Source organism: Garra rufa, chromosome 16 (assembly GCF_049309525.1).
Source record: "Garra rufa chromosome 16, GarRuf1.0, whole genome shotgun sequence".
In the NCBI taxonomy this organism is placed as follows: domain Eukaryota; kingdom Metazoa; phylum Chordata; class Actinopteri; order Cypriniformes; family Cyprinidae; genus Garra; species Garra rufa.
Window position 1 is genome coordinate 31,603,287 of NC_133376.1, and position 23,304 is coordinate 31,626,590.

Here is a 23,304-nt window from a genome sequence, read left to right on the forward strand (position 1 = left end):
TTATTGATAAACTAGTGTTTTCTTTGTTTTCGGCATAAGAGATTAAGTTGGTGACAATGACTTCTATTTAAATTGGTTAATTAATTAATTAACAAGATTTCGTTGTTATTGTGAGTCTTTACAGATTTGAAAGATGTGTTACTTTTATCTGTATGATCAAAAATGCACCGGCATCTCCATCCGTAATGCAGTAAGCCTGCTACTTTTCAGCTTCCAAACTGTTAACATCAGATTGAGTGGCCATGTAATCTTCATCTTTCAGATGAAAAGCCATATTTGAGGTCTGAATGGTAGGCAAGTCCTGCCCGATGTACTATATTACCAAATTCCTGTGGAATTTTTTTTTCTGCGACTAATAAAAATTCGGTCGACCAAGCAGCAAAGTTAAGGGCTCAAAGTTTGTTCTAATACTGCAAGTTCTTGAAAGCTGAACTGTCGTTGTCCCAGTGTAACTGCTTTCTAAAGGAGTGGCCTCCAGTGCTGTGGCAGAGGCTAAATTGTTTCTTCTACCTGTGAAAGGTTTGCCTTCTGACACTTGTTTCCCTAGTTAGTCCACCTTGTGTTCAGTGAGAGTTCCCACAAGTGCTTGTGACATTCTCAGCCCTGGCATCTATAAAGACCCCCAATTTGTGTGGTTGTCATCTTTTCTTGCTGCTGCCATGGCCCTGCTGAGAGTGTCGTCCTACCGTAAGCTGTTTGAGGAGCAGTGGAGCCAGGCTGCAGGACGTTGTGGAGTCCAGGCCCGCTTTGCTGCCAGGTCAGTACGTTGGTCTGAAAGAGTGGAATTTGAATCCTAAATTGTGAATTAATAATTGGTTTCCAGCATAGAATTGCTATTTTGTCATTTTAGAGAATTCCTCCATATAAACTTGTAGTTCAGACAGGATTCAGTTTCATCTTTTTTCACAGTGTTCGCTTTGTTTTCCAAAGAATGAATTTTTGTTTCACAATTAACACCAAGAGTAGTAGTACTAGTTGTTGTTGTTGTTATATGTAAAAGTTTGAGGTTTATATACTTATAAATATTTTTGAAAGGTGTCTTATGTTCAAAAATGTATTTTAATGTTTTAAAATCTAATTTATTCCTATGGCAAAGCTGAATTTTGATTCCTGATTCCTAAGCTGATTCCTTAGAAATCATTCAAATATGCTGACTTTCTGCTTAAGAAATGCAGTCTTGCCAAGTTTTATATATATATATATATATGTATATATATATGTATTGTTTCTTAAAATATTTGAAACTGAAGTTTTAACAAAATTATATATGGGGAAAAAAAACAAAGTCTTGGGATCAGAAAGATTTTCTTTAAACAAGTATTTTAGAGTACGGCTGCATTTATTTGGTCAAAAATGAAGAAAAAAAAACAGCAATATTGTGAAATATTATTACAATTTAAAATAGTGGTGTTCTATTTTAATATACTTTAAAATATAATTTATTTCTGTGGTGCAAAGAGCTTAATTTACCCCAGTCCACAGTGCCACATGATCCTTCAGAAATCATTCTAATATGATGATTTATTATTATTATTATTATTATTATTATTATTATCATCAGTGTTTAAAACAGTTGTGCTGCTTAGTGTTTTTTGGAACCTGTGATTACCATTGTGCTTTTTCAGGGTTCTTTGATGAATAAAACATTAAAAAGAATAACAATATTTATTTAAAATATAATATTTTGTAACAATATAAACTAGAGTTTAAAAATTTGGGGTCAGTAAATTTTTATTCTTTCTTTTTTGAAGAAATTAATACTTCAATTTAACACATCCTTGCTAAATAAAAAAAAGTGATAGTAAAGACTTGAACTGTTAGAAAAGATTTCTATTTTGAATAAATACCGTTCTTTTTAACTTTTTTATTTGTCAAAGAATTCTGAAAAAGGTTTCAAAAAAATATTAAGCAGCACAACTGTTTCAAACATTGATAATAATAATAATAATAATAAATCAACATATTAAAATAATTTCTGAAGGAACATGTGACACTGAAGACTGGAGTAATGACAGTAATATTTAAAAATATTACAGGTTTTCTTTTCTTTATTTTTATTCAAATTAATGCAGCCTTGTTGAACTTTATTTTTTTTAACTCTTTCCAGGATTCTTTGATGAATAAAAAGTTAAAAAGAACAGCATTTATTCAAAACAGAAATGTTTTATACCAATATAAGTCTTTACTATTACTTTTTATCAATTTAACACATCTTTGCTGAATGAAAATATTACGGAAGAAAGAAAAAAAAATTTCTAAAGAATCATGTGACGCTGAAGACTGGATTAATGATGCTGAAAATTCAGCTTTGCATCACAGGAATAAATTAGAATTTAAAGTATAATAAAACAGAAATCCACTATTTTAATTTGTAATAATATTTCGCAATATTGCAATACTTTTTTCTGTATTTTTAATCAAATTAACCTAGATGAGCGGAAAATACTTATTTATTTTTTTTACTTTTTCTAGGATTCTTTGATGAATAAAAAGTTAAAAAGATCAGCATTTATTCAAAATAGAAATGTTTTATACCAATATAAGTCTTTACTATCACTTTTTTATCAGTTTAACACATCCTTGCTGTATGAAAACGTGAATTTCTTTTAAAGAAAGAAACACAATTTACTGACCCGAAACTTTGAATGGTAGTGTGCATTGTTACAAAAGATTTCTATTTTAAATAAATGCTGTTCTTTTAAACATTTTATTCAAAAAATCCTAAAGTAAAGTATCACAGGTTTCAAGAAAAAAAAAAAATGTTTCCAACTGTATTCAATAATAAATCAGCATATCAGAATGATTTCTGAATGATCATGTGACACAGGACTGGATTAATGATGCTGAAAATTCAGCTTTGCATCACAGGAATAAATTCTATTTTAAAGTATATTAAAAAAGAAAAGCACTATTTTAAATTGCAATAATATTTCACAACATTACGTTTTTTTTTCTGTCTTTTTAATCAAATTAATGCAGCCATGATGAGCAGAAAAGACTTCTTTCTTATTTTAAAACATTTAAAAAATCGTACTGTTCCCAAACGTTTATATATTGATTTATATGTGACCCTGGACCACAAAACCAGTCTTAAGTCGCTGGGGTATATTTGTAGCAATAGCCAAAAATACATTGTGTGGGTCAAAATTATAGATTTTTCTTTTATGCCAAAAATCATTAGGAAATTAAGTAAAGATCATGTTCCATGAAGATTTCTTGTAAAATTCCTACTGTAAATATATAAAAATGTCATTTTTGATTAGTAATATGCATTGTTAATAACCTAATTTGGACAACTTTAAAGGTGTTTTTCTCAGTATTTTGAATTTTTTGCCCCCTCAGATTCCTGATTTTCAAATAGATGTATCTCGGCCAAATATTGTCCTATCCTAACAAACCATACATCAATAGAAAGCTTATTTATTGAGCTTTCATATGATGTATACATCTCAGTTTTGTAAAATTTTACCTTATGACTGGTTTTGTGGTCCAGGGTCACATATACTGTATATTTGCCAACTAGGAATCAACATCCATCCAAAATCCTAAACTGAATCATGTAAACAGTGACTTCACTCTTTATTCTTACTTTCGATTTTAAATAAACTACATATGTGTTATTAGTTAAGCTCTTTTGTGTTTCACCATTTCCTCTTTTCTTTCAGTATTGTTTGTTTATGCTTGCTTAGAAAGTAAACAAGCCAGTGCAAACATGAGAAAGCATTCAGTCTGTTTGACAGGGCTGGAGTTTCAGTGCGTGAATGTCCCGAGCTGGATTTTGCTGCAGCTCGTGCCCTAAACAGAGAGGGTGTGGCTCGATTTGTCCATGAACGCTCCGTCATCGCTGTCCTCAACGATCGCCTGGCAGGCCTCATCGACGTGGTGAGACATAAAAATTTTCACACTCATACACACCCTAGGCTCTGCTGGGTAACAAGCAGCTGTGCTCATGCTGAATCTAATGGCCTCCCTGTGTGTGGCCCAATTATCATATTTCCATGATGTTTAATGGGGTCAATCATTTGCCTGAGGGTGTGAGGAAAATCGTATTAAGGCCATGAAGATGCTGCAGTCACAGTGTCCTCTACTCTGTGGTGTAATATGATCATCATTTTAAGCATAAGCAGTTACTCTTATGATATATGTCCACTACTTTCATGTCTTGCATGTGTGGCTATGGTAGGTTCGGTGTTTAGAAGAGGAAAATGAATCTCTGGAGGCTGAAATTATTGAGCTGGGGGAGAGGCTGGACTCAGAGCAGATCTCCACCACCGCTGTCAGCATCAGCGCTCCTGTGGACTATAGTCTGGAGGCTGTAATGGAGATGCTACGGAAAGAAAAGGTACCACTCAGAAACTCTGAGCTGGGTGGTGTTTGATATTCATGCCTCACTTGATAAAATTTAATTTATAAGTTGTGTTTTTCTCTTTAAATGTCATCTGTTTTGCTGCTGGGCTGTCGTTTCCCTCAGGAGGAGATTTTATGCAACACTGAGGAGCTGAAGGGTGAGCTGCGGCGTCTGCAGATGAAATACGATCAGGTGGTTGAGCACAAGAGACTCATCCAGCAAGAGCGAGAAGATGTTTCTGTGGTAATGCCATGAATACTGCAGATGTTATTTGATATTTGGTGTATATACAGGCCCCAAAAAGTATTTGGACACTTTAGCCACATTTAAAGTTGAATTTCACAGCTTTTGATAGATTATGGTATGAACCCACTCTTTAAAGAAGTGATACATGGTCTTTTTTTCAGAACTCACTTTTTTCCCTTTCCCTTTTTTTGGTTATTTTTTTGCTGGTTATTTTTAGACCAACTGGCCCAAGATTGTTTTTGGTGGATGTGTAAAAACAGTTTCCCATTTCACACAGAATAAACCACTAGAGTAAGAATATGGTATTGCTGGTATACTTTACATTGCTCTATGAACAAACAACTATGGACAAACACAACATGCCCAATACTGTTTTATTTTATAAGTAATTAATGTTTTGAATTAGCATTTTAGTAACTGTTTTTGTCATTTTATTGAGCTTTTGTCATTTCTATTCTATTCTATTCTATTCTATTCTATTCTATTCTTTATTCTATTTAATTTTATTTTATTCAGTTACCAAAAATGGTTTTAAATACATTTTTGTTTGGTTTAGTCATTTTTTTGAGCTGTCATTTCTTTTTCTATTCTTTTTCTTCTTTAGGTTTATGTTCTTTTATTCAGTTACAAAAAATTGTTTTAAAAATTAGCATTTTAATTTAAGTTTGCTATTTTATTTTATTTATTTAATTTTATTTAATTTTATTGTATTTACCAAAATGGTTTTAAATAGTTTTTCATTTTAATTTTAGTTTGGTTTAATTTAATTTTATTTATTTTTATTTATTATTATTTTTTTTTTTTTCTTTTCCGAAACGGTTTTACATAGGTTGGATTAGCATTTTAATTTTAGTTTGTTTTAGTAATTTTGTTGAGTTTTTATAATTTCTTTTTCTATTCTATTTCTTCTTTAGGTTTATTTTCTTTTATTCAGTTACAAAAAATGGTTTTAAGTATTAATTAGCATGTTAAAAAATTTTTTTACAAAATTGGCATTTTAATTTAAGTTTGCTTTAATTTAGTTAAGTTTTGTAATTTTGTTGAGCTTGTCATTTCTATTTGTATTCTATTTCTTTATTTTTTTTTATTTAGTTACCAAAAACGGTTTTAAATAGTCTGAATTAGCATTTTAATTTTAGTGTGTTTAATAATTTTATTGAGCTTTTGTCATTTCTATTTGTATTCTATTTCTTTTTTTAAACGTTGTTTATTTTATTTTATTTTATTTTATTCAGTTACCAAAAACAGTTTTAAACAATTTGAATTAGCATTTTTTAATTTTGTTGAGCTTTTGTCATTTTCTATTTCTATTCTATTTCTATTTTAATGGAATCAAATTACAAAAAAAATACATTAAATGTGGCTTAAGTGTCCAAATACTTGTTACAGTGCAATTTTGAACAGTATGTGATTTAACTTAACTTATATATATATATATATATATATCTAAAGCAACTTAGTACAGAAAAGTACACTTTTTCCAGGACAGTAACCTGTATCACTATGCCACATCTATGCATTAATACACCAGAATATAGATTTTAAATGAACTTTTGCAAAGTTCTACTCTCTCCCCACCACTAGATGGCAGTGTTAGCCTGTGCTGTGGGTGGGGTGGGGTGTTCTAACTCCAGTGGAGGTGTGTGAAAGTCCCTGGAGTGGCACAACACAGCTGCTGCTCCCAGATCCGCTCTGGAGAGTCCTGATTACAGGCCCCGCTGACTCCCGGCCAGCGGCCACTCTGAAACCCGAGCTGCTTTCTGTAGAAACCACTCCGTCACCCCACAGATGTCAGAGCACATCTCCAGTAAAAGAGCAGATGTGGGAAAGCTTTCACCGTGCCTAATAATTCACTCATTCAGACTCTCATATCTCCTAGATGCAACAGAGCAGGGCTTAGCTCTCCGGCTGGGCACAGAGGAGAAAGGAGGGTTAGAGGGAAAGAATAAAACAGGAAGAACACCACTAGGATAATATAGATATAGTATAGCGGGGTTGCAGCTGTACAAATACTATAGTTTAGATACATAAGCATGGCATTCTATGCCATGTTTTTAGTTTTATGTTCACTGGTTCAAACTGGCATTTTAAAGAATTGATAAATGAAAAAAAATTGCATGAGAAAAAAGATTTTAAGCATCTAGCTGGAATGCGTCCACAATAGTGGAGTTCAGCCCTTCGGCATTGTGGAATAGAGAAAGCAAATCGGCATCGAAACGCAGTCTAGACTCTCTCCAGTACTGGGCTTGTGTTCACGCTGAGATAACGGGAACAGCGGCCACTGTGCCAATTCTGGGCTCCAGGGAAGCGTGTGTGTGCAGTGCGCTTCCTCTGCTGCCCAGACCCACCGTCACACTGCAGCATTCACATGCAAATGCTTTCATTCTGAGTAATTGAATTCATCGCCAATTAATAAGGCACTTAAGATACCCAGATGAGCCGAATAAAGCACAGCTTTGTCTTGAGCATTGGATGTCGGGCTGCGTATGTGGATCTCTTCTTCCCTGCATTGCAGTCTTTGCTGGGGCAAACCTGGTGGCACTGATGATGCTCACGACAGAAGATGTTGAGGCTAAGTGCTTCGTGTTTGAATTGACCTTTATTTCCGCTGCTCTGCTCAGGAGGTGGATGCAATTACCACGGACTGCCTGGCCCTTCGAGAGCAAGTGGCCATCTATGAGGAGCAGCTGGCTGCCATGGAGAGACAGCACGAAACGGTAAGGCCATGTTACTTCTTAGTTGTGATCATAAAAGGCAGTTTTAGTTTAAACCTCTGAATTCTTAAAAAAAAGGTCTTATGGGGGTTTTGGCATTTAAAGTGTCTCCTCTGATCATAAGGGGAATAGGTTTTGTGGAATGGAGACTGACAGGAAACACGGTCCCTCAAAACATAGAATGAAAGAATATAGTATATGGGGAGTCTGCGGGTACTGCTGGAAATGAAGAAATATCCGTTGACCTCCCTCTGGGACGTGCAACGTAACTCACAGTTCAGGCGTATGAAATGAAAACAGAAGTTCTTCTTGTTTTATTAACTGCTATTATTATCTTGATTCAACTGCCGCTCGCTCATTATTCATGTTGAGGAGAACAAGCTGAGACTTGGACTCAATCTCCTTTTCATGAACACTTCATCAGGCCCAGATTAATGAACAGCTGCCCTGTCTCAGATGTTGTTACCTGAGGAGAAACCAAAAGTGGTAATGTTGTGTTTGTCCACAGAGGCTGGAGAAATTGTGTGAGCCCACGACTCTGGATGAAGGTTCTCCAACTGTATCCCTCCAGTTCCCCTCTTTTGATATCACTCCAGCCATCATGGATATCAAGGAGTACTATGGCACGCTAGTTGAGAGCCTTAAGGTGAATTATACACAGATAGAGTTGACATGACTGTTGACACTGTGAGTACAAACTAAATTGCCCATGTCATCCAAGATGTTTATGTCTTTCTTTCTTCAGTCGAAAGGTCCAAATTGCAGTTTTAGTGCAGCTTCAAAGGGTTCTACACAATCCCAGCCAAGGAATAAGGTTCTTATCTAGCGAAGCGATCGGCCATTTTCTAAGAAAAATAAAAATGAATATACTTTTTAACCACAAATGCTCATCTTGCACTAGCTCTGCGATGCGTGTTACAAAATCATGTTGGAAAAGGCACACACGGTTACAGTTGAGGTCAAAAGTTTACATCCCACTTTCAGAATCTGCAAAATGTTAATTATTTTACCAAAATAAGAGGAATCATACAACATGCATTTTATTGTTTATTTAGTACCGGCCTGAGTAAGATATTTCATATAAAATGTTTAAATATAGTCCAACAGAGAAAATAATAGTTTATAAATAGTTTTATAAAAATGACCTGGTTAAAAAGTTTACATCCCCTTGATTCTTAATACTGTATAGTTACCTTAATGATCCACAGCTGTGTTTTTTTGTTTAGTGATAGTTGTTCATCTTCAGGTCCCACAACTTTTTTAATTTTTCCAGCATTTTTGTGTATTTGAACCCTTTCCTACAATGACTGCATTTTTATGATGTATCGTTTTGCGATTCATCTTTTCACACTGAAGACAACTGAGGGACTCGAATGCAACAATTACAGAAGGTTTAAATGCTCATTGATGCTCCAGAAGAAAAAAAAAACATGCATTAAGAGCCAGGGGGTGAAAACTTTATAGAAATGCGTACATTTTTCTTATTTTGCATAAATATCATATTTTTTCATTTAGTACCGCCGGAGATGGTTTCAAATAGTTCATAGAAGACAAAAGTTACATTTACGCTCACTGATGCTCAAGAAAGGAAAACCATTCATTCCGTTCAAAAACTTTTTGGGTAAATTTAACTTTTGTCTTCTGGGAAATCTTCTGTAGCCTCTGAAGGGCAGTACTAAATGGAAAAAATATGATATTTAGGCAAAATAAGAAAAAAGTGGCTTGCTTTTTGGTGAACCTTTCTATGGCACAGAAAAGGAGAATTGTAGCATAATGCCCATGCTGCTCTTTTCCATATAGACCTTTCTCACATTTCCGGGTTTCTCATAGTGGAAGTCATCATAGTTGGGTAAAATCAGAGAGCAGTGAATAGAAGAGTACCGCAAATATATTTTTTGCATTGCCATTTGCTCAAAAAGGAAAAAAAACAAAACTTCACGATAGTTTCAATCAAAGGAAAAAAATTGAAAAAGACTGATATCAACAGTCAGAAGAGAGAACAATGTCAAATGTACTGTCCCTTCCATAGACGCAGCATTAGAAAATCCTTGCATAAGCGAGGACTTTTTTTTGTAACTTGATGAAAAGGTGATATAAAACTTTAAAGAATTTATGATAATGATGTCATCACAGTCTTGTGAAAAGGGTCCATTATGAAAGTGAATTGGGATGGACACTATCTAGGACTATCAAAAGGTCTAGAAGAATTAAAAACCTTTTGGATGAACTAACCTCTTAACACATCTTAGTGTAGCTGTTGTGCTTGTTTTTTCCTTCCTCTTTCACACTTTACTTCAGGGGACAGTTTTGTTGGACAGAGCTCTGTCCACATCTAGCACAGAGCACTATTGTCCCCTCTGTGTCTTTTGAGGAGTGAGGGCCCTCTAAAGGTCATCCTACAGCACCAGTGCCCTTTAACCCCATTTGCCCCCGGAGTGGCTGCTCTCAACCAGGGTTGCGGCGGTAATCAGAGCTCTGGAGCCCTTCCCAGGCTTCTATACAGAATGAGTTTGGAGAGGAGAAGAGAAGAGAGCACTTCTACAAGAAGACGCTGGAGAGCCTCTATAGGCTGTAAGAGACTTCTAGTGTGTGTTTGTGTGTGGGTGTAAGATAAGCAGGCCAAGAACAACTCCTGCTAGTGTGCTAAAAGTCGTACACACGCACAAACACATTCTTTACCACCCTTCCATGTCTGCTTTTCTATTCATTGCTCTCTCTCAGGTGGTCTCGGAACCAAAAACTAGTGTTTTGATTCATTAGTGCCACACAAGGTCCAATTGTTTCACTCACAATTGATATTGATTGGGATTTGGGGGGAACAGTAATTGGAGGCTGATTTTTGACTGGTTGCACCTGTTCACCTGATGGGCCTTCATTTGCTCTTCTTTCTTCTGGGAATAATCAGTGATTCATCTTCGCTGCCTGCAGTCTGCAGAATTTAATGGGTGGTAACTCTTCTTCGGAGTTGCAAGAAACTTAAAGCTGTGAACTTTTCCTGCTTTTCAGTTCGAGTTCAGAGCCTCGAGCGCTGCTGCCATTGATGCCGCAGGAAAGGAGAAGGAGGAGCAGCTGGCTAAGTTGACTGGAGGGAAAGTGAAGGATGTCTCCAAAGAGACTGACGTGAATGTCCTTAAGAACCTGGTGAGTGAGTTTAGCCTCAATGACACACTTCTGCTTCAACGACACAGCTCTAAACCATCAAAAGACACTTCAGGGCTCCAGACTGCTGCTAAAATGGTCTCAAATGAGACCAAAAAACAAAACCTTTGACCATTATTTAAAATAGTCTATAAAGCTTAGCGTGAGTTTAGGCAGATATTGTCTTATTAGAGTGCACACCACTGTTTCATACATGAAATTATGCACACGGTTCAACCAAATGATTCTTAGGAACCAGTGCAAAATGGTCTTGAACTTGAATGTGAGTTGGCAGGTTAAAACAGATTCACTCAGTGAATCGATCAGAGCTGTTACTCTGTACTAGAGTTTACAAAAAACTCACCCACTGAACTGTGAGTCATTATTAGTGATGATTGATTCTAAGCAACCTGGGGAATGATTCTTTGTAATTAAAAATATTTGCCACAGAGTTTTGTTGTAATAGTAGGGCTGGGTAAAAAAATATATTGATTTCTTGATTTTAATAAATTGTGATTTTTATGAAACTATATTGATTCTTAAATCCCAAGAATCGATTAGTTTAGCCTGTTTTCAGTTAATGAATGTAAAATTGTAGCTCACCTCCTATCCAATAAGTCACAATAAGCGTTGTGCTTTGTTACTTTTTGCATAAAAAGTCTTAAATTAAAAATTCTGTACATTTTATTACAATATATAAACAGTAACATGTGGAGTAACAGATCGCAGTAGTGCCTCAGTTCAGTAGAAGCAGCAGCGCAAAGTGCGCTTGAACTGAACACCTCCTTTGCTGTAATACCAGTTTCAGCACGAAATAAACATAAATGAACATCCGAAACAACTTACCAAAATCCGTATCCTGTCTCATGTAATCGCTCAATCAGTCTTTTTCAACCCTGCGAAGACGTCAATATAACAGCTTGTAAACAATGTCACATAATGTCACTTTTTACTCAGTAAAAACATATTTGTGACCATAAACTTATTAGTCAGCCAGAAAAATGAACTCTATAGTGGAGCATTTTGCTAAATATGTGCGCCATATAACATATTCATTAGGGGTTCAAGCACGTAGGACTGAAACCGTAAGTCGTAAAGACTTGAAACTTGGAGGGATGGTAGTACTCACACGGCCTACAACGTCACCAAGGCTCGCCCCAATTGGCCTGACAGGGGCGTTACAACGATCAAATGTACACAATCGCTCATACCTCCTAAACCCTCAGGCTCAAGTGTCTTATGTTGTTGGAATCCTTGGCTCGCACCGGTGCATGCATCTAAATTTTCTGGTATTTTGGATTTTTTTTTTTTAAAAACCTACTTTTGCGAACTAGTCCTAGGTTTTTTTACCTGATCGGAACCAAACCATAATAATCAAAAAAAAGAGAATGCTGCCAAAATCTTCAGAAGGGGCGGGGCCACTTTTAGTAAAATGCCTGTAACTCCTGAACGGAATGAGATATCTTCGCCAAACTCAGAACACTAATATAAGAGCTCAATCTGAGGTGACAGGGCAAAAAAATGTGGAGCTTGGCCACTTGGTGGTGATATAAGAGGGGGAAAAAAAACATAAAAATGGCTATACCTTCACAGTCATTTGTCCAATCAACATGAAAATCACTGTGCATGGTCTTGGTCCAAAGTGGCGCAAGTGTCTATAAGGACTTGCATATCTCAAAAAAACATGGCCGCCATTGGCCGATGAAGTTTGTGCACCCATTAGACAAGGACAAGGTCAACGGAGGCTGATCGGAACGAAACTCAGTGGGCCTGTTTAACTCACGACCCAAAGGTCTGAGAGGAATTTAAAAGAAATCAGCCACTGGGGGGCAATAACGCATTTTTCAAGGGCATAGGCGATTGTACGTTGCACGGTTTTTCACACATACACATCATATTCATATCATATGATAGAAGTCCTCATTCTGGACAACTTTGCCTCTGGAACTGCCTTTGCCACTGCTGTCAATCATATCATTTGTTAAATAATTTAAAAGCTGTAAAAAAAAAACTAGGTTTTTCACTCAGTCTGGAATAAAACACACACACACACACACACTACAATTCTCTGGACTCTCTAGGTCAATAGTTATCACATTTTTTTTTAATTTACTCTTTGGGAAGCTTTAATGTGGTCGTTTAAAAAAGGGGCCTGTCCAAATTTACCCAAAACCTAAAGGAAAACTCAACACTTCACAAAACCTGGTGAGCACATGCGGCAGGTGATTCTAAACAAGCATGCACAGTTTTAAGGAGATCAGACACAGCTGGTGCTATAACAACATAAACATTAAAAAAAACAACATTTCTATGGTAAATTACCTGGATTTGACAAAAATGCTTTTTAAATTGATTTAGGTGGTGATAATGTCTTTTTTCATATGTGCTTAAATGCCTTAAAGCACTTGAACTCCGGTAATCGCTGCTTGCAGCTATTTTTATCATTTTTACTGTTTTTTAATGTTTCATTTATAAACATTTGTCACGATTCAGTACTCATGGGAGTCACTTCAAAGATTTAACATACCCAAAAATATGTGAAATTTGTGATGAGATCCAATAATGTTGAATCGATTGTACAGGAAACTTTGTTTGGGAGTAATAATATTTAAACTATTTTTTGGCGTTTCAACTATTAGTTTACTGTTATAATAGTAAGAACTATGGCGTTTTAGCCAACTTCATTTTCTTCATCAGACAAGTTGGCTGAAACATCACTGTTTTTAAAGAAATAAAGTTACATTTATATTTGTAGAGTGATTGCACTCTATATATTTTCAAACAGGCAGAAATATTTGTACAAAGCAGTGACATTTATATGGATGTCAGGATCAATCAGGATTGAGTAACACTAAAATGCTGCTAAATTGAAAAATAAAGTAATTTGGCTCATAAATGATACAATTTAGGGAGACAGGGACTCCCTAGCAAGTCTCTTATTGTGCAAACAAAAACAAACCTATGAGGGATAGAGCTACTTGTCCATATTTGTCTTGCTGTTTCATGCTCTTGTAATCTGTGTAGTCACAGAACAATAATTTAGAGGATTTGGTCCCACATTTAAATGCGCTTGTTACTCTCAGACCAGTGCAGTGTGTACATGGCCACAGCTTAACTCAGATGATTGACCTGAACACCCACCACCTCAGCAGCTCAGCATCAGACGCGAGTTCCTGTGTCAGCCCTAATGCTGAAAATCAGCGTTTAGGAGAGCGGCTAAAAGCTGAGGAGTTTTTTGTGGGGGATGGTGTTTCACAATGCAGCGTCCTCAGTCAGACTGACAGCTGAGGAATAAAGTAAGAGAACTCCTGCTGCCCAAAGTGTTTATTCCGAGAGATAGGACCAGGAGCTTGTGAGGAGTGTATCGTCTCTAACAGTGTTTATCTCCCTCGCTGTCTTCCATTATGAACAATACATTTCACAGTCTGCCAACGCACTCTCTCCCCCAATCATAAACTTCATAAACTTCACACATTCCTGCAGTGCCTCGGGAGACAGCAAATCGCACTGAGCCGTAGTAATAAAATCTCACCTGTCAGCCTCCCTCACCGACAGGAAGAGAAACTTTCGGTTGAAAAAAAAAAAGTGACTGTGCATTCGCGTAAGGGAAATCATTTAGGATTTATGTTTGGAATGATTAGGATCCGTTCGCTGCTTTAGTTTACATTCTGAAGAGCTAGAAAATCGTTGGTCAGCCACAAGTGACACCTTTACATTTAAGATAACAAACAGGGTGGTTTGGTTCTAATTATTGTGGTTGTGGTCGTAGCACCTCTCTTAAAATAAACTGACCGTCTTCAACCACACTGCTCACTCTCATAACACAGGATCCTGTTCCCTGATCAGTGATGGACAGTCTGCTTCGCTGCATCTTGCTTCCTGCTTTCATACTACATTCTCTCTGTATTTTCTCTCCTCATTTCCCGCAGTTGTGTTTCTTAGCTTGTGTCAGAAACCTTTGCAGGATGCCTTCCTACCTTGGAGGCAGAAAGGCATCAAGGCATGTCTGAATCCAGTGTTTATGTCCTCTACTAAAATCCCTTCAACCGGTCAGTTTTTGACAGCAGCATATGATATCCAATTCCTTCAGCAGTTCAGTGGTTGGCGGAAAGAATAATGGCTTCTGAAGCTGTTGATCCCATTTCTACTGGGAAATATGCATTGTAGTCAAGAAATATTCCGTTTTTATGAAACTCACTTGAATTCATGCCATTGTGTTCATTTGGAAGCCTACTGTATTTGAAGGGTCAGTGACAAATAACACTGCAGGCAAATGTGGCCCAAATCTGATTTTTTCGGAATTCATGCGACTTTTATGTCACTTCAGATCAAAATTAGTCACGATTCTGTGCTCATGGGAAATCACACTGCAAGCCTTAGTGCTCAATTCCAATTCTTTGCTCAGATCTAAGTTTTTTTGTATAGCTGTTCACATGGTTGTTTTAAATGTGGCCAATATCAGATTTCCAATGTGAACAGATAATGGTTCTGCATGTGCAAAAGAACAATGCAAACAGGGTTGCCAGGTTTTCACAACAAAATCTGCCCAATTGCTTTTTAAAACTTGTCCAAAACTAGCTCAATCAGATTCTGGGGGGTCAGTATCGGGGTCGCTTTACCCCACAGAGTTGAAAAACAATCCGCGGCAACATTGAAGAAGTAGTCCAATTCCACTGGAAAACTGTGGACTTGGCAACACCTGTGCATCTGATATAACATCTGATGTGACTTCAAACTGTGGTCGCATTGCAAAACATCTGACCTGTGTCGGATTTAGTACCACGTATAGAAGTGGTACAAATCGGAATTGAAAAGATCAGATTCCATGCGGTTTGTGCTGTTCACACTGTCATGAGAAAAACACATGACTGGCATGTGAGCGAAAAATTTGGGCCGCATTTGCCTGCATATTTCCGTATGACAGCGTGCTGCAAAAGTGTTGCCAAGTCCACAGTTTTACCAGCAGAATTGAGCTACTTTTTCATTGTTGCCGCTGGTGTTGAAGCGACCTCACTTTTGCACGCGATTGCACTACTTTTGGACTCATTTTGAGAAACCGTTGGGTAAATTTTGTTGTGAAAACCTGGCAACCCTGTTATTTAAAGGGTTGGTGTGTATGGCCCAAATCTGAAATTTTTGTTAGTTTTTGGATTTTTTTTCGCTCACATGTGACTCTCTTCAAACATTTTACATACCCAAAGTTATCAAGACAGTTGCAAAAGGTAGTCAGTGAAAGTACAGGGATGTGTCAGAACTTGTAAGTAGGCCTATTACAGTGACAACTCTATATACAAGCTCTGCTTGTTTATACAAAGTTTCAAAACTCTGCTATCTTTTGTCACATTCTTGTCTTTATTTTTTATATTGTCTGCGCATAATTTCACTGGCTTCTGCAACAGATCACATCATAAATAAACGCATAATCGATTACTTTGTCTTCTGTGTTTACTTCTGTATGACAGCGCACTGCACAAGGGTTGCCAAGTCCACCGTTTTCCTGCCGAATTGGGTTACTTTTTCACTGTTGCCCTGGGTTGTTTTTTAACTCCCTGGGTTGAAGCATCCCAACTTATGAAAAAATGTAATGCCTTTTTAATATAAAATAAAATAAATAGTTTAAAAAATAAAATTTAGCCTTTTACAAATATTATGAATGATTAATTCATAAATAGCTTTTTAGGTTTTTAGAGGGTTGGACCTAGGGGTCAACGGATTATTGGCCTGGCCGATTATCAGCGCTGACATTAAGCATTTTTATGGTTATCGGTATCAGTCATTTAAAAAAACGATTTAAAATAATTGAAAAGCATTTAAAGAAAGTTTTTGTCCAAGCCCTTGTTATTCTTCATTTTTATTTTTACGCCACATATATATCGGTTCAAAATATCTGTTATCGGTCTACTTGATCTGTAATAATCGGTATTGGCATCGGCCCTGAAAAACGCAATGACATTATACAACCTGGGCTAACCTTGCCTTGCTGTCAAGTTAACTAATATTTTAAGACACCGTATTGACATTGACACATTTTTAATAAGGCTTTTTTCTTCACTACAATATCAGGATTTTTTTATTCTGTGCCCCAAAAAAATTGCATAGTAAATTCTAATCATAGAAGAGTAATTAATGCAGTTTTATATAAATAATATACCAAGACAAAAAATGAGAGTCACTGACCCTCAGTTTTTTTTTAAACCTCACAAAGATTTTTCTGACTGACTGGGCAGTGGGCAGATGTCTTAGGTTTCGGACACATCCCTAATAAACTCGTCGCCCTATCTCTCCTGCCTTTAAGGATGGATACTAGTGATCTTGTTGCTCCCTGAGACAGTTTGCCTAAACAAACTGTTGGTGGTGAAATCAGGTCTCGTTTAGCTGTTATTAAGGCAGAGACATGGCTAGTTTTCTCTAGGGTGGGGGCAACTGACCAGACGGCCTTACTCTCACTCGAGACCCAGACCAGAGTAACAACCATTTTCATCGGCTGACGTATCATCAGCTTGTTAATAACAGAGCTCGGAGCCTCCCGTGATCTACCTGAAAGAGAAACAGAGCGTGCAATCTCCATCCATCTCTGACAGCTGACTGTTTAACTTACCTGATTACAGTAATTACTCACAGCAGGGCAGCTCGTGCACAGAGGTGTGGCTGACAGTTCTCTGCGTTGTTTGTTGATGGCTGAATATGCAACATGAAACGTCAACTGTTTTCAGACATGTTCTCACAATTGCTAGTTTAAGACCAGAATAGCCATTAATTACAACATAATGTTATGTTAAGCTCAGCTCTGTGTTGTTATACATTGTGGATCTGCTTCAGTTTATGTTTATGCACAGTGAAAGCCACTCGTACTCATTTTTATCAAATTATTTACCATTTTTCACATTAAGTCATCAAAACTATGAAATAACACAAATGAAATTATGGAAATTATATAGTGACGATAAAAAGTTAAACAAATAAAACTTTCTTATATTTTAGCTTCTTTAAATTAGCCGTCCTTTGTTTAGATTATAGCTCTGCATGCTCTGGCCAACTTCATGGGATGCCACCTAAGATGCTTTTTAAAGAGTATTGAAGGAGCTCCCCATATGTGCTGGACAATTGGTGGCTCCGGTATAACATCTTGTATTTTAATAAACAAAATTGCAAGCTTCAGTACATAATTTTAAGCATTTAGATCACAGACATACATTCAGTCACTTGTGTCCAAATCTTTACTGGTGTTGTATATGTGTGATTGTAGATTGCAGAGCTGCAGAAAGAGGTTGCAGAGCTGGAGAAGCGTGGAGATGAGTTGGAGGCTGAAATAGAAACCAGGAAAGTCAAATACCTGGAGGAGATTGAGGAGCTGGAGGTACAAATGCTTACTGTTCATATTCTACTGCAGCAGTTCTCAGTATCTCACTGTGTTGTTTCTGTTCAGAATTACATTTGTCAACTGGAGGAGGAGGAGGCTAATCTTCAGTTCCAGATGAAGGATCAGAGCCGGGACTATGAAGAACTGCTGAATCAGAAGATGAAGCTAGACATAGAGATTGCGGCTTACAGGTGATACATGATCATTAGTAGTTCTGTGTAAAGGCAAGCATTGCTTACCGCAATACAGTTCTGTTCAAAAGTTTGGGATCAGTGAGATTTTTTATGTTTTTATCAAGGCTTCATTGAATACAGAAAAAAACAGTAATATTCTGAAATTTTATTGCAATTCAAAAATAAAGACATTATTTAGCAAGCCTGTAACCACCAAATCAATGATTTAAAAAAAGCTAATTTGGCAAATCCAAATCCAGGTAATTTACCATAGAAATATTATGTTTTTTAACGTTTATGATGTTTGCATGCTTGTTTAGTCAGCTGTCGCATGTGCTCACCAGGTTTTGTGAAGTTTTGAGTTTTCCTTTAGGTTTTATAGGATTTTTGGTAAATTTGGACGGGTCCCTTTTGTAAACAACCCTGTTATAGCTCCCCAAAGGGTAAATTTCAACCTTTTTTGATAATGATTGGCCTAGAGAGTCCAGAGAATTGTACTGCAGAGTTTTTTTCCAGATTGAGCGAAAAACATAAGACTAGTTTGGAAAATAAGTTTTTTGATGACATCTCAATCATTTAACAATTGGTTTGATTGACAGCAGTGGTTCTGGAATGAGGAGTTTATTCATTCTATCGTATGATCATCGTTCATGAACATACAATCGTTTATGCCCTTAAAAATTGCAATAACATGGCCGATTTCTTTCAAATTTCTCACAGACCTTTGTAGCTGTGAGTTGAACAGGCCAACTAAGTTTCATTCTGATCGGCCTTCGTTTTCCTTGTCTAACAGGTGCTCAAATTTCGTCTGCCAATAGCGGCTGTGTTTTTTGTGATACACAAATGTCCTTGTAGACACTTGTGGCACTTCGGACCAAGACCGTGCACACCAATTTTCATGTTGAAAGGACAAATGTTTGCGCAGTTATAGGCATTTTTATGTTTTTTCCCTCTTATAATGCCACCAAGTGGCCAAGCTCTGTAATTTTTTTGTTTGTTTTTGTTTGTTTGTTTTTTTCTTCTCCCTGTGACCTCGGATTGAGGTGTTACATAGGTGTTGTGAGTTTGGCAAAGTTATCTCATTTCTTTCAGAAGCTATAGGTATTTTACTAAAAGTTGCCCTGCCCCTTTTGAACATGGTTGTGCCCCTTTGCAACGGTCAGTTGAAAGTTTAGCCTTTTTTCATAATTATTAATATTCATCTTCAGAGAATCTTTCTGTACTTGTTTGGTTCTGATCGGGCCAAAAACCTAGGGCTACTTCGCAAAAGTAGGTTTGTCGAAAAATGCAAAATACCCAAAAGTTTTGCCAGATTCACGATCTGAAGAATGTGTTTTGTCCAGCGTGAGCCAAGGATTCCAACAACATAAGTCACTTGAGCCTGCAACTGGTGGTTTAGGAGTTATGAACGATTTTGTACTTTTGATTGCTGTAGCACCCCCGTCAGGCCGATTGGGGCGAACCTTGGTCACGTTGTAGGCGGTGTCAGTACTACCATCCCTCCAAGTTTCAAGTCTCTATGACTTACGGTTTGGTCTGCACGATCAGTTTTACGTGGAGATCGCTGATCCGTGACCATTTAACAATTACAATAGGGTTTTAGCGCTATGCACTTCTGCCCCTAATAAATCAGCATATTAGAATGATTTCTGAAAGGATCATGTGACTCTGAAGAGTATTGGCTGATGAAAATTTAGCTTTGCATCACAGGAATAAATTATATTTTAACATATATTAAAATAGAAAACCATTCTTGTAAACTATAATAATATTTCACAATAGTACTGTTTTCAGGCAAATACAGCCTTGATGAGCATAAGAGAATTAAAAAAAAAAAAAAAACATTTTAAATCTTACTGATCATTGCTCTGCATGGGTAAATGAGTGACGCAATGCATGATGAAGACATGCCTAAGAATAGTGCCCTCATTCCTGAGGCCAACATGGGTCACAGGAAGCGCATCCCCTTACAGTTGCAAAAAGCATGAAGTAATTTCCTACTTCCCTTAACATGTTTTTTTTTTCATGGCATCACCGGATTGGGAATACTCCCCATCTCCACTGATGTATGTGGCATGACGCATCCGCCACATAACCTTAATTCTTTGAAATGCCCCAAAATAGAGCTTCCTACCCCTAGAGGTTTAGGAAGCGACCACTTTACAAACAATAGCTCATTAAGACGGTTTGGTCTTAGTCAACAGGCCAGACTGGTGATATCACACCTCTGTGCCTTCTGGCCCTTGCAATAAGATATACACATTTTTCTTAATCTACTAGTTTCATATTACTGCTGCTTTCTCATCCTTGATGAATAAGAGATGAACGCTTGGCTTGTATGTTCTTGCAGATTTTAGAGAGCTGTCTGCTCCACAAACCCCTAATGACACCGTGCTGCCATCTCCATTGCCATTTGGCTTGTGAAAAATCCCAAATGTAGTTTTTGCCAGATGCCAGTTGTTGACGAGCATCTCTGATGCCACAATCAGCATCATTATAAGTTTAAAACGCCCCAGACTCTAAACCATTTATCCCAGCATCTGTGTAGCCTATCATCAGACCTTTTAACCATGATGTACAGTTGCTTATGATTATTCTTAGTGTAGTGCTACATTGAAACCTTTGACAAGGCGATTGAGGTTGTAATAGTTGCCCTAACTCTTCAGTAGTGCAGATAAAGCTTTGGGTCAAATAAAAAGCAGATTGAGTTGTTTTTTCTTTTTCTTGCTGCAGGGGTTTGGTTGAAGAAGAGGAGGAGAGACTGAGCTGCCTGTAAGATACGAGAAGAGGTGATGCTCTCCTCTGGACTGAAGCAGACACAAAGAAACACTAAAACCACATACAATTCAACCCTTAACAGCGAGTCTCACAAATCAGGAAAGTAAAGAAAACAGCTGTCAGACACACTTAACCTCGTGAGCAGATGTAAACCTTCACTGACAGATGAACTTCAGGGAGTTCGTGCGAGCTCATTGATAACGGGTCAGTGGCAGGTAACCCCGGGTCTTCAAGAAACACTGGATCTGTGCAGCAGTGGGAGTGTGTTGAGAGTGATGGGGGGATTTTCATCACTAGAATCTTCTACTTGGAGTTTCATAGTCCCTGTCACTCAGATACATTCATAGCCTACTGTTGAAAAGTTTGGGGTTGATAAGATTTCTCTTTTAAAGAAACAGTACTTTTATCCAGCAGGGATGCATTACATTTGACAAAAGTGACCATAAAGAATGATGTTACAAAATATTTCAAAAAAAGTGCTGAACTTTCTATTAATCAAAGAGTCCAGAAAAAAATGCATTGTTTTTCCCTCCAAAATATTAAGCAGCACAACTGTTTTCAAAATTAATAATAAGAAATGTTTCTTGAACATCAGTTCAGCATATTAGAATGATTTCTGAATGATCATGTGACACTGACGCCTGAAATGACGCTTTGCGATAATAAATTACATTTTTGAAGTATACTGAAAAACAATACTTTAAACTGTAATAATATTTCACAAGTTTACTGTTTTACTGTATTTTTGATCAAATAAATGCAGACTTGGTGTGTGTAAAAGACTTCTTTTAAAAACACTAAAATAAATAAATAAATAAATCTTACCAACCCCAAACTTTTTAAGTGTACACACACATTTCCTTGTTCTCTGTTGAAACTTAACTTAACCTTTCCTGTACCATCTAAACACTGTTTTAGAGCATTTACATGCACTTTAAAAGTTTGATTTCAGTCAGACCAACAGACTGAAATTGCACCAGCCTGGTTTTGTAGTTTGGACTATAGAGCTTAGACTTAGACTATAGACTTAGAGCTCGATTTCATCCACCATATACAGTTGAAGTCAAAAGTTTACATACACTTGCAGAATCTACAAAATGTTAATTGTTTTACCAAAATAAGAGGGATTGTACAAAATGCTATTTTGCTGTTTTTTATTTAGTACTGACCTGAATAAGATATAAAATATGAGATAAGACATAAAATATGTTTATATATAGTACACAAAAGAAATGTGTTAATTGTAAACAAAATATCCTTCAGGTCCCGCAAATTCTTTGGTTTTTCAGCATTTTTGCACATTTGAACCCTTTCCAACAATGACTGTATGGTTTTGAGATCCATGATCCGTTTTTTCACACTGACAACAACTGAGGGAATCATATGCAACTACTACAAAAGGTTCAAATGCTCACTGATGCTTCAGAAGGAAACACAATGCATTAAGAGCCGGTGGGGTGTAAACTTAATGAGTTTGAAGATCAGGGTAAATTTAACTTTTTTTGTCTTTTGGGAAACATGTAAGTATCTTCTGTCGCTTCTGAAGAAATTACTAAATGGGAAAAATATGATATTTAGGCAAAATAAGAAAAACTGACAACTTTATCATTTGAACCTTCTGTAATAGTCCCTCAGATGTCCTCAGTGTGAAAAGATGGATCTCAAAATCATACAGTCATTGTTGAAAAGGGTTCAAATACGCAAAAAAAGGCTGAAAAACCATAAAATTTGTGGGACCTGACGGATTTTTCTGAAAAGCAGCGGGCAGTTTAACTGTTTAAGACAAGCAAGGGACTCATGAACAACTATCAACAAAAAACATAAAAAAAAACAGCTGTGGATCATTCAGGTAACAACACAGTATTAAGAATCAAGTGTATGTAAAGTTTTGAACTGGGTCATTTTTATAAATTCCACTATTATTTTTTTGTGGACTTTTATGTAAATGTCTTGTGAAATATCTTATTCAGTCAGTACAAAATAAAAAATAAAGTACATTTTGTATGATCCCTTATATACAAAAAAAAAAAAACATTTAGCAGATTCTGTCATGTATACGTGGACAGAAAAGAAAATGAAGCTTGACTACCCAAAATGCAAAAAAAAAAGTTGGATACAAACTTACTGACAGACATTTAGTCAGACAATATAGCTAAAATTCCCAAATGACTATGGTATGCCACATTTTCATTAACTTGTTGTTGGACATTTTGCCTGTCTCTTACCATCTGCAGCACATTCTATACTGACTCTGTTCTATGCAACAACTTACAGTGTTTAAATAAATATTTGCGTTTGAAATCAATCATTCCTTTTTCCCCTCATCTTTTTGAACTCAAAGTTCAATACATTTCACTTTTAAGGGGGTGTTTTCTGCCGACATGGACTTGAAAGAGACCACAATCGTCCTTCTGTCAGTCAAGTGCCATATCGTTTCACCACCTTTGAAGTCTTGAAATGGAGCGCTGTGGAGTTTTACCCAGCGAGCCCTTCAATCTTCATACTGACCCTCGCTTGTAAGCGCCCTGCGCTATTAACCCTATCAGA

At 36.7% G+C, this 23,304-nt stretch overlaps 1 protein-coding gene across 1 annotated transcript; it reads left to right on the forward strand.

Annotated features, from left to right (window-relative positions):
* The first annotated feature begins 659 nt into the window (after positions 1 to 659).
* Positions 660 to 22,917, forward strand: vimr2 (vimentin-related 2). The gene is made up of 10 exons (XM_073821144.1): positions 660 to 757; positions 3,741 to 3,882; positions 4,184 to 4,342; positions 4,472 to 4,591; positions 7,216 to 7,311; positions 7,817 to 7,954; positions 10,315 to 10,449; positions 17,693 to 17,803; positions 17,873 to 17,997; positions 20,713 to 22,917. The coding sequence occupies exons 1-10, from the start codon at positions 660 to 662 to the stop codon at positions 20,753 to 20,755; spliced, it is 1,167 nt and encodes a 388-aa protein (XP_073677245.1). The 3' UTR covers positions 20,756 to 22,917.
* Positions 22,918 to 23,304: the final 387 nt, after the last annotated feature.

Excerpts from the sequence above, each read along its gene's own strand:
- vimr2 (XM_073821144.1), top strand. The coding sequence starts at position 660 with ATGGCCCTGCTGAGAGTGTCGTCCTACCGTAAGCTGTTTGAGGAGCAG. Across the intron at positions 4,343-4,471 it reads AGATGCTACGGAAAGAAAAG|GAGGAGATTTTATGCAACAC; the intron begins GTACCACTCAGA and ends CGTTTCCCTCAG. Across the intron at positions 10,450-17,692 it reads TGAATGTCCTTAAGAACCTG|ATTGCAGAGCTGCAGAAAGA; the intron begins GTGAGTGAGTTT and ends GTGTGATTGTAG.